This window comes from Lethenteron reissneri, chromosome 53 (assembly GCF_015708825.2).
Source record: "Lethenteron reissneri isolate LAM-NWPU_2019-01 chromosome 53, ASM1570882v1, whole genome shotgun sequence".
Classification (NCBI taxonomy): Eukaryota; Metazoa; Chordata; class Hyperoartia; order Petromyzontiformes; family Petromyzontidae; genus Lethenteron; species Lethenteron reissneri.
Window position 1 is genome coordinate 5,143,532 of NC_083831.1, and position 14,867 is coordinate 5,158,398.

General features: G+C 55.0%; 1 protein-coding gene across 3 annotated transcripts in view; it reads right to left on the reverse strand.

The window, feature by feature from the left end:
- Positions 1-359: 359 nt before the first annotated feature.
- Positions 360-14,867, reverse strand: part of LOC133356306 (coiled-coil domain-containing protein 85C-A-like) — a 75,709-nt gene continuing 61,201 nt past the window's right edge. The window contains exons 4-6 of one of the 3 annotated variants that reach the window (XM_061573755.1): positions 9,976-10,098; positions 6,463-6,558; positions 360-2,979 (exon numbers count right to left, since the gene is read on the reverse strand). In XM_061573755.1, the coding sequence (XP_061429739.1) occupies positions 2,896-2,979; positions 6,463-6,558; positions 9,976-10,098 (303 nt within the window). In that variant the 3' untranslated portion in view covers positions 360-2,895. Of the gene's footprint in view, positions 2,980-6,462; positions 6,559-9,962; positions 10,099-14,867 lie in introns of all 3 variants that reach the window. The other 2 variants (XM_061573756.1, XM_061573757.1) reach the window with 2 other exon arrangements.

Consider the following 14,867-nt stretch of genomic DNA (forward strand, 5'->3'; position numbering starts at 1 on the left):
CCACCACCACCACCGCCATCGCCTCCACCACCACCACCGCCTCCACCACCACCTCCACCACCACCGCCGCCGCCTCCACCACCACCACCGCCATCGCCTCCACCACCACCATCGCCTCCACCACCACCATCGCCTCCACCACCACCATCGCCTCCACTATCATCGCCTTTACCGCCACCACCATCTTCGCCGCTGCTCGCGATGATTCGTAAAGGACGCACCCGAGGGGTGTAAGAAGAGAGGCTCGCACACAACGAGCGGTCGGGCGGCTCAGCACACACAGGGCGAATTGGGGGGGGGGGGCACGCTGGTGGGGGGGGGGGGCACGCTGGTGGGGGGGGGGCACGCTGGTGGGGGGCACGCTGGTGGGGGGGGGGGCACGCTTGTGCGTGCCAGTCGACTCGTCCGGTGAACCTGCGGCACCCGAGGCTCGTCCCGTGACTTCTTGCTGCCGGCAGCGAGACTGGCACAAGTGCCGTGGTGATGCCACCATCGCTATGTGGTGAATGGCGGTTGTTGTTGTTGTGTAATGTGTGCGCGCGTGTCAATATTTACATAACCGCGGGCGGGAACAGGTGAGGTTTTTGGTAGAGACGGGAGTTGTCGGCTCATGCATGGATCATCATCATCATGACCTCATCAATTAGCGTGGACAGGCAATTAGCACAACGCAGATAATTAAAACACGCGCGGGCAACAGATTGCTCAAGCCCCCGACTGCAAGCGCATCCCAACGGGCGCACACAAGAGCCGTGCCCGGGGCACACGGCGAGTCGGGGAGACCGCCCCGGGCCCCGTGCATGGGGGGGGGGGGCGCTTTAACGTCACGGTGCCAGATGTAATACTTCCGGCTTAGTGGGAAGGCGTCAGGGGGCCCACGCGGTGTGGGGTTTGCCCCGGGCCCCGCAGCCCCCCTTCTATGGACGGCCCTGCCCCCCCCACCCCCCCAGGGCTCTTCTCTTGTCGCTACGCCACACGCGGGCGGTGAGAGTCTCAGCGATGTCCCGCAGAGGGTGGCCACACGGCCACACGGCCACCTGTCTGGGTTCGGGTGGGACTTTTATTCGTGCCAAGATCTGGTACCCGAATCGTGCCGGACTGTTACTGAATTGCGGTTGACGGTACAGGTTGGATCATCGACCTCTCATGCTAACCGATAAATACGCCCGGGTTTGGACGACTGTGGAACACGTGGCAACCATACCACCCGGCCACTCACCCACCCACTCATTCATTAAAGCACCCATTCATTTTCCAAGTCACTCGGTAACTCACCCACCCGCTCACCTATTAATACTCACATTAATTTGCCAAGTCGCTCACTTACACACGAGGGTTGCCACCTGCCCGGGTCGGTATTGGCGTCCGTGCTCGGGTGACAGGAATCGATTTGTGCCGATAGCTGCTGCCGCAATCGTGTTGAGCTGCGCTCTATCGCAGTTGCCGGTGCCGGCGATGACACGATGCCGAGTGGCGACTGCGGAATTGCGCCGGGCGCTGTCTGTCCGTCTGTCCGGCTGCTGCGGCATCATCGGTGGCGGCTCCCGTGGCGCCAGCAGCCTCGCGTGCAGAGCCGCTCGCCTGGGCAGGCGGGCCAGTCTCCCTCCAAGTCGATTCCCGCTCACGGCAACCAACACCGGTGACCAGTATCTCCCCTAGGTCGACTCAGCCTCAACACGAGTACCCGGTGCAATGCGTAAACATCGTCGTTGGGAGACAAAGGCGGCCGGGCGTGATGCCCCCTCCCCCCCCCTCGTGTGCCGTGACGGCCTCCGTAGGCGCTACTCGCTAACCGCACTTGCCCCAACAGTGTGTTAAGGCTACACGGGGGATCTTTGTCTTTAGTCTTCCTCTAAAAGCACTGGACGCCACCTCCACCTCGTCGCTCCGCTCTCTCCGCTGGCCGGGACCCCGTGGCGGCACCGCCCGCGACGACGCGGGCCGAACGCCACGAGATTTTGCCGAACTCCCCAACGAGCCGCGGGGCCGTGGAAGAGGTGGCCACGAGGTGGCAGTCCAGCAGGCGGGTCGGAGCACCCGTCCGGACACCCCTCCAGGCAGCAAGGCTGTCCAGCTGTCCAGCTGTCCAGCATGACCTCCCCCTCGTTGGTTTTCTCTGGATACTCCGCTCTCTCTCTCCCGCGTGACGCGAACATGCGCGCCGTGTCTAACATTCGTCCAACGCGTCCCCACGTGTCACCCCTCGGGCGCTCGGGCCCAGTTCCGACCTCGCAGGCCGTCGTGAAGAAGCAGTTGCGGCGATCCGGGGCTCGCTCGCTCGCAGGTCGCTTCCTGATCACTCTTCTATCGCTGCTACGACTACGCGGTTCTTGCTCCCGTGGACCTCGCTGGCTGCCTCGTTTCACTGCGTCCACATCGCACGTTCATTCAATACCACCCTGCTGCAGGTCACAACAACACACACACTCGCCTATGCACTCACCCACCCACTCGCTCACCCACCCTCTCACTCCCCACACTGCAGGTCACCTCACTTCTGTCTGCGTGTCCTCTCGTACTGCTCCACTGTGTAGAGTTCCCTCCTCCACCCACCACCATCGTCTCTTCTCCGTCCCCCACTCATCTCTCACAACAACGACCTCCTCGCTCGGTTCAAGGAGCGCGTTCCCAACTCCTCGCGATTACTACAGTGGCAGTGCTCCTTGTTGCTGACCGCTCGGCGACTCTGTTCAAACGAAAATGTAGCAGGAGCCTCGTCCCCCACGAGACTCTAAACACGACGACGTCTTTGCCCTCCGCGCACCCCCCCCTCAAGGTCCCCATCCCAAGCTCGACTCCCAGCCCTGGTGCCCCACCCCCCCATTGACGCGAGGTGACGCTTCCAGGCTGCTGCTGCTGCTGGTGGGGGTGGGGTGGGGGGGTACCCCCACGGCTTCACACGGGGCCCGGGTAGTGCGGTGGGGGCGGCCGCGCCGGTGGTGGGGGGCCCGAGGTGTCCCCCAGTTTCCGCCAAACCACCTGGCGGAGGAGAGGAGACAGAGGAAGGGGGGCGGTCGTGGTGTGTGCGTGTGTGTGTGTGCACGTGAGTGCGTGTGTGCGTGTGTGTGTGAGTGCGTGTGTGTGCGTGAGTGTGTGCGTGTGTGTGCGTGAGTGCGTGTGTGTGCGTGAGTGTGTGCGTGAGTGTGTGCGTGAGTGTGTGCGTGTGTGTGCGTGAGTGTGTGCGTGTGTGTGCGTGAGTGCGTGTGTGTGCGTGAGTGCGTGAGTGTGCGTGAGTGTGCGTGTGTGTGCGTGAGTGTGCGTGTGTGTGCGTGTGTGGGGAGCGGTAGTGTAGCGGTTAGCGCACTGAACCTGCCGACCCGGATTCGATTCCCGCTCACGGTCAACACCAGTGACGATTATCTGAACCGGTTCTGGGCCTCCCATTGGTCGATTCAGTCTCAAATGACCAGGTGCGGTGTGTAAACATCGCCACTGGGAAGACAAAGGCGGCCGGGCGCGGTGCTGGCCACCGGCCCCCTCGTGTGCCGTGCCGGCCTTCATTGGTGCTCGCTAACAGCACTTTCCCCGACTGTCTGTTAGGGGCTACACGGGGGATCTTTGTCTTTGTAGTCCTGTGAGTGGGCGAGCGAGTGGGTAGCACCAAGATTCGCCCTTCGGATCGCACACGCACGCACACACGCACGCACACACGCACACACACACGCGCACACACGCACGCACCCCACACCCCCGTCTCGTGGCCCACGGACAAGGGGGTTTGTCATTGACTGTGAACCCCCCCTCCCCCCCCCATACCCCCCGTGGCGTTTAAGCCACTCAGCACCCACCCCCCCCACTAGCCGCCTCCGCCCTAAATGCCCTCTCACGTACCCCCCCCCACCCCCCTCACCAGGGACGTCGATTAATCCGATCGTCAAACGGCACCGGCTCGAACCCACGACTCTCTGCGGGATGTGGACGGCGCCTCCACCGAGTGGTGGGTGGGCGAGAGGCCGCCCCGACCAAGGTCCCCTTGGAGCTCGGCACTTTAGAACCGCGTGGATCCAAAACTCACTTTCTACATTGGCATGTCGTGAATCCCCAACACGTTGAGCACGTAGATTCAAAACTCATTCCTCTACAACTGCTTCTTGTGTTCAGTTTGTCGTCCTTCCCCCTCGCGGCGTGGACACACACAGACACGGCGTGGACACACACAGACACGGCGTGGACACACGCAGACACGGCGTGGACACAGACACGACGTGGACACACACAGACACGCGTAGACACACGCAGACACGGCGTGGATACACACAGACACACGCAGACACGACGTGGACACACACAGACACGCGTAGACACACGCAGACACACGCAGACACGGCGTGGACACACACAGACACACGCAGACACGACGTGGACACACACAGACACGCGTAGACACACGCAGACACGGCGTGGACACAGACACGGCGTGGACACAGACACGGTGTGGAGACACAGACACGGCGTGGAGACACAGACACCACGTGGCACACACAGACACGGCGTGGCACACACAGACACGGCGTGGACACACGCAGACACGGCGTGGACACAGACATGACGTGGACACACACAGACACGCGTAGACACACGCAGACACGGCGTGGACACACACAGACACACGCAGACACGACGTGGACACACACAGACACGCGTAGACACACGCAGACACACGCAGACACGGCGTGGACACACACAGACACACGCAGACACGACGTGGACACACACAGACACGCGTAGACACACGCAGACACGGCGTGGACACAGACACGGCGTGGACACAGACACGGCGTGGACACAGACACGGTGTGGAGACACAGACACGGCGTGGAGACACAGACACCACGTGGCACACACAGACACGGCGTGGCACACACAGACACGGCGTGGACACACACAGGCACGGCGTGGACACACACAGACACGGCGTGGACACACACAGACACACACAGACACGACGTGGACACACACAGACACGGCTTGGACACACACAGACACGGCGTGGACACACACAGACACGACGTGGACACACACAGACACGGCGTGGACACACACAGACACGACGTGGACACAGACACGGCGTGGAGACCAGTGGCGGCTCGTCAATAGAGGGCGCAGGGGCGCTGCCCCCATCAATATTCAAGAAATATACATATGCAAAATTTATATAAAAATACATAAATAAAATATTTTTTTCATACGATGTGCCGGCTGGTAGTAAGAAAAGCATCAGCATTTAATAAAAACTGGCTTTAATCGGTCAACTATTTTCTATGTTTTTCAATGTGTTTCATGCGGGGCGCCGGACAAATGGATGTCTATGTGAGACTTTAAATTTTCGGACAGCATGTGACCTGAAGCTGGTCTCTAATTGGTTTCTTAAAGATTCTCCTCGGGGCGCAAGTCGTTGCGTCCCTGGCCAATCAGAATTGGATACATGTTATTTTATCCAATCTGATTGGTTCTCGTCACCTGTCATTCAAATTTACGCTCTGGGCCACTACTGCGAGTGCGCAGGCGACACCACTTTGACACTTGCTAGGCTGATCAAATTTTTTGTGTAAACAATGGCAGCAGTTCATCCAAATTCTGTAATTTATTTACAAAAAAACCCTTTCACAAGGCTTTCGCTGGAAGAAATAAAAAAGATAAAGGATCTCGGACCGGACCAACCCGATTTACAAATCCAGCAGCAGGCCAGTGACAGAGGACGAAGCTACACACGAAGCTTCACCCGCGCTTGTTATGAGAAACGGAGGTGGCTGGCTGGATGTGATGTTAGCAATTCTCTTTTTTGTTTTCCCTGTCTTTTATTTCAAAGTGTCGGCACTGAAGTTTTGTGGACAACGACGGGGGTAAGAGACCTCAAACATCTCTCTGACAAATGCAAACGTCATGAAAGTAGCCGCAGCCATATTGATAATAGCATGAAACTAACGTTTTTATGTTCAAGTAGGAAACATGCTTTTTGGTACTTTGGTCTGAAATGTATATAAAAGAGAAACATTTATGTTCAAGTAGGAAACATGCTTTTTGGTACTTCTTTTGGTCTGAAATGTAAATAAAGATCATCAAAATTTATATTCAAGTAGTCAAAATGGTTTTTGGTACTGCTTTATATTTATTTCCCCCCCTCAATAAAATAAAAAAATGCGCCCCCCCAAAAATAAATATCACCAGCCGCCACTGGTGGAGACACAGACACGGCGTGGACACACGCAGACACGACGTGGACACACACAGACACGGCGTGGACACACGCAGCGTTCTGACCCGTCCCTACTGGAGTATACATACAGATTCTCATGTCCCAGTATCCGACTGTCTCCCTATGGCACCTCGTTGCCTCTCCCCGCGTCTCCATGTGGGGAGGGGGGTCTGGGGGGTCAGGGTGGGGGGTGTCAAGGGGGTGTGGGGGGCGGGGTGGCAGGGGGGTGTGGGGGGGGTGGCAGGGGGTGTGGGGGGGCGACGTACGTTACACATCTCGCGCACGATGGCCTTCTCCTTCTCGCTCATGTCTCGCTCCCGCGCCTGCGCCCGCCTCTCCAGCTTCTCGTGCACCTCCAGCACCTGTGGGCGGCACGCGGTCACGTGGTCACGGGCGGCACGTGGTCACGGGGGGCACGTGGTCACGGGCGGCACGTGCTCACGGGGGGCAAGGGGGGCACGTGGTCACGGGGGGCACGTGGTCACGGGCGGCACGTGCTCACGGGGGGCAAGGGGGGCACGTGGTCACGGGGGGCACGTGGTCACGGGCGGCACGTGCTCACGGGGGGCAAGGGGGGCACGTGGTCACGGGGGGCACGTGGTCACGTGGTCACGGGCGGTCACGTCATCATGGGTGCGGTGAGGAGCCGGCACGCCCTGCTGGTTTGTTTCAGACCCGAATCTAGACAAGTTTTGCGTTATCGGTTTAGTTTTTTTCGTGTTTTTTTGGGGCCCACACCCTGTCCTCCCCCTGCCCCCTGCGCCCCATTACCCCGAGTAATCGTGGTAATGGGGGTAATGGGGGCCACGGTGGCCGGGAGATGTTAACTATTCCGCCTGGTATACAGGAGGTCGTGGGTTCGATCCCAACCTTGACGCCTGCTGCTGTATATTTGGAGTTTGCATGTTCTCCCTGTCTTAGCGTTGGTTTTTTTCCGGGACCTCCAGTTTTTCCCTCCACATTTAGAATCAACATCACCATACGCTTGGAGCATTTGGCTTCGACAGATTTCCACACGATGAGCCACTTCATTGGGCAATCATTTGTGATAGCCAGGTCGCTTTTGAAAGAGAGCTCTTCAGCCCAGTGGGCCTTACTTGGTCAAATAAAAATGTAGTTCAGTTTAATAGTTTCTAGTAATTGAGAGTGGAATGTAGGAAGAGTGAGTCCTGGCTCGTACGTATCAAACCAACTAAAATATAATCGCAAAGTTCCTGGGTGCCAGGCGCAGTGGTGATGACGTTGGCGGTGGCCGACACGCCAACCATTGGCCGTGGAACACGACGCGCGCTCAGCTGGTGCGGCTCCGGCAGGCCGCCCCGGTTAATGATGCAGTGTCTTTGTGTTAGCCGTAAATGACGACGCGCCATCGGCATTTAAAGATCCCGTGACGCTAAAGATCACGTGATGCTAAAAATCCCATGACGCTAAAGTTCCTGTGACGCTAAAGATCACGTGACACTAAAGATCTCGTGATGATCATTGATCCCGTGACACTAAAGATCTCGTGACGATCATTCCAAGCGAGTGAGACCCTTGTGTGCCCAAATTTGTCACATTAGAAAAACGTCACCGCAGACGACTCAAGCGGGATTCCACGGAGCAACCATCCAGCTGTGAAACACCGGCACCTTCACGACAGCCCTGAGCCATGAGAATTGCACGAATACCAAAATTAAATGTACTGGAAGTGCTATCGTGCTATTGTTATTATTATCACCACTCATATGGTACGCGGCGTTGACTCTAATGCAAGCAACCACGCAAAAACAAATTAACGTGTGAAAAGAGGCAATTACCACATCATCGCATGCTTCGTCGGCGCTTTAAATATCTGTTTAGCGGAATTACTTACCGCCAGAGGTGTAAGAGGTTTGACTGCAGCGCTAATTTTATGTTTGTCTAGGGGAAGCGGGCGCCCATGTAGCGACGGTAAACGAGCGTGTCTGTGAGTCACGCCGTGCCCTCACAAGCAGCAGCTGCCTGCGGCAATCACAACGAGTTGTAACCACGGGACAGAGGAGGCGCGCCGTGTAGCGGCGGCGCTCTGACAGAGCGATGCAATCGGACAGCCCACTAAATGACCGGTCGAAGATTTGCCTCCCCCCCCCCATACAAGAGGTGGGCCGGCGTGTCCTTGCCCGCATGCAAGGTATTGTGGATCATTAATCGAGGTCAATCGTATCGATTCTGCTCCATAGATCCTGCAGTCGCTCAGAGTTGATAGGGGCAGCCATCTTGAGAATGGCGATTGATTGGCAATCAATGTTTAGATGGAGTTCGTCGTGTTCCAGGCCAACCTTCCTTTGATTGGCCAATAACGGCAGGCATCGGTGATTCCATCGCGCTCTGCTTTTATTTTAAGTAAAAATCGCGTCATAATAAATAATACACAATGTAGGGGTAAAGCACGGTCCGCGATAACACGTGAGATGCCTACGCAGGCCGAACAAACACCGAGGTGCGTGGGTAGCGTCTAGAAGTATCCAGCAGCATCCCACTGCCTCGTGCGATGATGCGGCGCCGAGGCCGTCGTACGACCGCTGATTCCTACTCACGCTGCGACGTAGTTCCGTTCACTCGATCGCGTTATATCAAAGTCACATTCGCGTTGTAAAAATGTGTTCCCTAGTACATTCATCGCGTTGTATCCAATTCGCGTTGTGAAAACAACACGTGGCGTTAGAGGAGAACGGGCTGCACCCAACACAGCAGGCCCACAACACAGCAGGCCCACAACACAGCAGGCCCACAACACAGCAGGCCCACAACACAGCAGGCCCACGCCAAGCGTGATGCCACTCCACGTCAAACCGCAACACTCCACGTCTCACTGCAAAGTCACACCGCAACACACCACCCCACCTTATACCGGAACGGCACTATTATTTATTTATTTCCCAGGTAAACCCCACTGAGCTCTGTCGCTCTTTGTAGACCGGTGAGTGGGCCAGCCACAAATGAAGCTCAACGAAGTGGCTTGTCATCATGTGGACATTTACAGCAGCCAAAGACTTGAAACGCGTGTTTCTAAATGTGGAGGGAAAAACTGGAGGATCCGGAGAAAAATCCACACGACCACAGGGGTAGAGAGACATGGAAACTGCAAATATACAGCAGGCATCAGGGTCGGGATTGAACCTACGATACCACGGCACATCACGACAAATCGTAACGCGCCATGCCACGTGAAGCCACAACGCTTCGTGCCACGTCATAACGCAACACGCGACAAGCCACACCGCGCGACAACACAACACGCCACTCTGCGGCACTCCACAACACACCACACGTTGCCGCACCACGCGGCAAGCCACGCCACACGGTGCCATATCGCACCACCGTGCCACCGTGCCACCACATCACCATGCCGCACCGTGGCACCGTGCCACCAGCCACACCATTCCAGAGTGTCACACCATGCCATGGCATCCTCGTACCCTTGTGTCGGCCCCGTGCACCGCAAACCTTCGCATGCACCTGCTTGTGTACTTGTACACACAGCCGTAGTCACGCACGCACTCGCGTACACGCCGACACACATGTACACACACGCACACTCACGCAGTCACGCGTGTGTACACACTCTCGTACTCACGCACGCTCATGTACACGCTCACACACTCGTACATACACGCACACTCGTACGCACACGTGTACACACACGCACACACTCAATTGTTCGTTTTTGTTACTTTCTCTCTCTCTCGTGGCAAAACTCGTGTACAAGTATAGAAGGCAGGTAGGTCGTGGTGGGGCTATGTACCGTCCGCGGGTACCTTCATGGCATGCACCACCGCTTCCGGCTTCTGGCCCGGGTAAGAGGGCGGACTCGGCTGCCTGGCCGTGACGCTTCCTTCTCCACCGCCACCTCCGCCGTCGCACAGCGCCCACACGCCGCTCTGCAACGGCACGAGCAGCAGCAGCAGGCTGAGAGTGAGTAACACAGAGGCAGGAGACATCGAGAGTGCGGGCCTTGGGGCCTACGGTGGGGGCCGTGCCCGCACTGCCGAGCCGCCGCTGGAGGGGCCAATGGTTACAACTAAAACCACTTCATTTATTTTCCCAGCTCAGGCCCAGCGAGTTATCAGAAGTGACCTGGCTATCACAAATAATAGCTCCAGCAAGTGGCTCATCGTCACGTGGACATTTATAGCAGCAACCAAATACTCGACTGGAGGAATCCGGTGAGCTATGCAGCTCTTTTTTTCAAAGATGTCCAGTAGGAGCACGGGGTCAGAACATTCCAACAACAAACAGTACAAAAACAACGATACGAGTGCAAAGTATAGGAAAGTTAAATAAATCTTTAAAATATATATATAAATAATACCAAACTATTTTTTTATTTTACCAGGTAAGGCCCACTGAGCTATCAGAAATGATAGCTCAACGAAGTGGCTTATCACGTGGAAATTTATAGCAGCAAAAAATGCACATTCATTCTAAATATGGAGGGAAAAACCAGAAGACCAGGAGAAAAAGGCACGTGACCACGGGGAGAGAGAGAGAGAGACACGCAAACTCCAAATATACAGCAGCAGGCGTCCGAGTCGGGATCGAACGATCTCCTGTATGCCAGGCGAGGTAGTTAACATCTCCTAGCCACGGTGGCCAGGAGATGTTAATTACCTCTTCTGGTATACAGGAGGTCGTGGGTTTTATTCTGATCCTGAAGCCTGCTGTGTATTGGGAGTTTGCATATTCTCCCGGTGGTCATGTGGATTTTTCTCCGGGTCCTTCGGTTTTTCCCTCCACATTTAGAATCAACGTGCATTTCGAGTATTTTGCTGCTATAGATTTCCACATGGTGATAATCCACGTCGTTGAGCGATCATTTGTGTGGCCAGGTCGATTCTGAAAAAGAGCTACACAGCTGGTACAATACAAAAAGGTAGTGAGATAGTAGTAATAACATCACTCCCCTTACACCCGCCGATACGATAAGTCGTCACGATTCGATGCAAGAATGCTTTATGTTGTCTTGTTCCTATTACCTGTCTCGCTGGAACCGTCTCAGGTGAAAGGATTTATAGCGCTGTGCACTCACCTCCCGTGGCAGGGCAGCGTTCCTGACGGATGTGGCGCGTGCGCTTTTGAGTGCCAGTGCCTCGCTGTCAACACAGCCCCCCCCCCTGATGTGTTTCTATCTGCCCATGCATCCATCCATCGACACTTATTCGTCCACAGAACCGGCACTGCTTTTACATTAACCCCAATCCTCCCTTGCATAATACATACGCAGACGAAATACCTCCTTCCCAGATTTGTCTCCCAACATTTCTAACATTTAAGTATTCGTTTTACACATCCCATCGGCCCCACGGCCTTCTGGGACTGACTGAGCTATCGTTTGTGGCCAGGTCCCTCCTGAAAGAAGAGCTGCAGCTCAGTGGGCCTCACCTGGTAAGTACACATCGTGTCGTAGTTTCAGTTAATGCCACTCAAACTTGGATGTTCTGTTCAGCTATGGAAACCGGAGGACCCTGAAGGAAACCCCATGCACCTCAACAGTGGGGAGAACAAACAGACTCCACACACCCCCCGATTAGCAGGGCTGGCCAAGTACGCCGCGAAAGGAGTGCAATGTACACACACACACACACACGCGCGTGTGTGTGTGTACAAGTGGATGTGTGGTGGATTCCTGTAGCCTGGCTCACTGCACACGATGGACCCCTCCCCCCCCTTCCCCCATCACACCTCCCACCCTCCCTGGGCCGGAGGATGAAAGCAGGATTCTGGGGCATGCGTGAAGTCCGCCTTGCAGGCGGACCGTGGGTGGCTCACACCGAGCGCCGATTAGACGCGGAGCTGGCTGCAGCGGCGTAGCAGCTGAGTGCGTTGGCGGTGCATCTGCACCGTGGGCGGGGGGGGGGGTCACAGACGAGAGTGGCACCGGGTGCCTGGCTACACCCACTGCTCCTCACTCGTCGAGGGTCGGCGGAGTGAGCGACCCGCGTGGCTCCCCACGGGTCGGGCGAGTGAACGCGTTCATCCAGGAAGCGAAACAAACACACAGACGGCGCATCCAATGCCGACACTCCCCGTGTGTACGTGCTCTCTCCGCTGCTGCCCTGCCCATGTGTACGTGCTTTCTCCACTGCTACCCTGCCCGTGTTCACTTGCTCTCTCCGCTGCTACCCTGCCCGTGTTCACTTGCTCTCTCCGCTGCTACCCTGGCCACATGCACGTGCTTCCTCTGCTGCTAATTTCTATCCTAACTGAAATGTCTTGCATTAATTAATTATCTGTCTCTTTTTTTATCAGGGCCACCGTTAACTCCCACCTCATTGCGGCAGATAATTGAGATGACTGTACTGGCTTCGGTACAATTTAATTTCTATGTCCTGCCATGAGAATGTGGAATTTCCACCACTGGCTGCTCAGCATCCCAGTGGAGATGCGCAGGGAGATGCGTGGTTGTGATCTCGGCTTGCTGTGACACGGCCACTCCTGAGACACGTTGTACGATGCACAATCATGTCGTCACGCAGCGATTCGCTTTCTTGTAGCATTTGTATCAGCTCTTTTTTCCCCTTATGAAATAATTGGTGCGCTACGGTGGCTAGGAGATGTTAACTCCCACGCCTGGTATGCAGGAGGTTGTGGGTTCGATCTTGACCCTAACGATTGTATATTTGGAGTTTGCGTGTCTCTCTCCCCGCGGTCACGTGGATTCTTCTCCGGCTCCTCCGGGTTTTCTCTCCACATTTAGAAAGACGCGTTAAGAGTGTTTGTCTGCTATACATTTCCACGTGATAAGCCACTTCGTTGAGCTATCATTTGTGATAGGCAGCTCGCTTCTGAAAGAAGATCTCCATAAACACACACACAGCTGTTACCCGTTATGTTAATGCTCTGTTGATGTTTTACGGAGTAACTGACGTCATTGGCACTATACGGCGATGACGGCCGCGTTGAGATTTTGATATCGGATCGTCTCATGGCGAAACATTATACCGCGGCAACCCAAACTTTAATCATAAATAACAAAGCCCATTTGGTAGTCACCCAAGTTGAGTAATTTTCGGTCTAATTTACTAATTAGTAAAACTTGGAGCGTGATGCTGTTCGGCACGCGCTGACTCGGCACCAGGCCTGCGACGCAGGCGTCAGGCGGCCTGTAGGGGATGATGGTGATGATGACTACGTTGTGGATATCGTTTATTGTTACATTTGAATCAAAGTTCCTATGATTACTGTTGTTACATTGTATTTTATAGCTATTTTTTGGTGATTTCGAAAACATATGGTTAAGCCACGTTTCTTGCGGAAGTGCGGAGTTGGACTGATAACTTGAATCTAAATTGTCTTATGGTTGTTATTGTTTGACTTGCATCACACTGGGATTTTTGCACACAGCGTTGTAATACGGTGTTTGTTTTTTCTGGAAGATTTGCTGGTTTATCCCAGGATGTTTCTATTGCGCGTCATCGCTTTAAGATGTTCTCCGTTCATATTGTGTTTGTTGCGGTTGCACCCGACTCAAGAGCCGCATGGCTCACAGGGCTCTACCTAATACATTAAACGTGAAACGTGAAACTTGTATGTTGAACCTCTTTTGCAGCGTATCAACCCAAACGTGCTAATCGGAGGTGCGGGGGGGGAGGGGGGACAACAAACTAAACGCAAAAAGCAGTTCTCAAGAAATTAGTTCTCATTTTTAGATTAAATAATCTAGATTCTTTAAAAAGATCCAGTGGCTTCCTAATGTTGGGAGGAAGAGTTCCAGGGGACTGCAGAAGCGCACGACGTGCGCCTTGCGGGCGACTTCCTAATTTGGATAATTCTGGACCCGTGGCACCGGCACGCGACGGGCTGCCTCTCGCTGACGATGCCGCAGGGGCGACGTTAACGTCCGCTGTGAGGGGGGGGGGGGCGGTGCATCGTAATCTGGGGTGAAGCGACACAACCGCAGTAACAGTTTTCCGTCTGATTGCCACTCTCGCGCGCCTTCATGTCACACAATGACTCGGGGGATGTTTTTGAAAAGCCGTGACTTCCCCAAGGCGTTTCCAACCACTCCTTTAGCTCGTAATATTTGTTTTCGAGATTTTTTCATGGTCTTGGTTTTTATTGAAAATAAAAAAACAGTGCATACTTTTTCAAAGGTTTTTTTTGCAGGAGAGCACCACTGTGGCTAGGAGATGTTAACTACCTCGCCTGGCACGCAGGAGGTCGTTGGTTTGATTCCAACCCTGACACCTGCTCTATATTTGGAGTTTGCGTGTCTCTCTCCCCGTGTGGATTTTTCTCCGGGTCCTCCGGTTTTTCCCTCCGCTATTTGGAATTGACATCGCGCATTTAGAGGATGTTGGCTGCCATGAATTTCCACACGATGATAAGTTACTGTCATTTGTGATCGTCAGGTCGCTTCTGAAAAAGATCCACAAAGCTCAGCGTGGGCCTTACCGGGTGAAATAAAATAAATAGTTTGGTTTTCAGTTTTAGAGAAAAATAAAAAAAAATCGGTTGATCGCTTTGCGTGAAGCAGAGTCGAGCGGAGAAACCCCCACACGCACGAGGGGGTAGCGATCCTAGCACGCTAGGATCGCTACCCCGCTACCCTGATCCTAGCGCTGAGACAAAGCCTCAGGAGCTGACCGACACCGACCGACGCCGTGGCCATCGCCCGCCTCTCTTTTGCCAGATGCCTCGAAAGGTCACG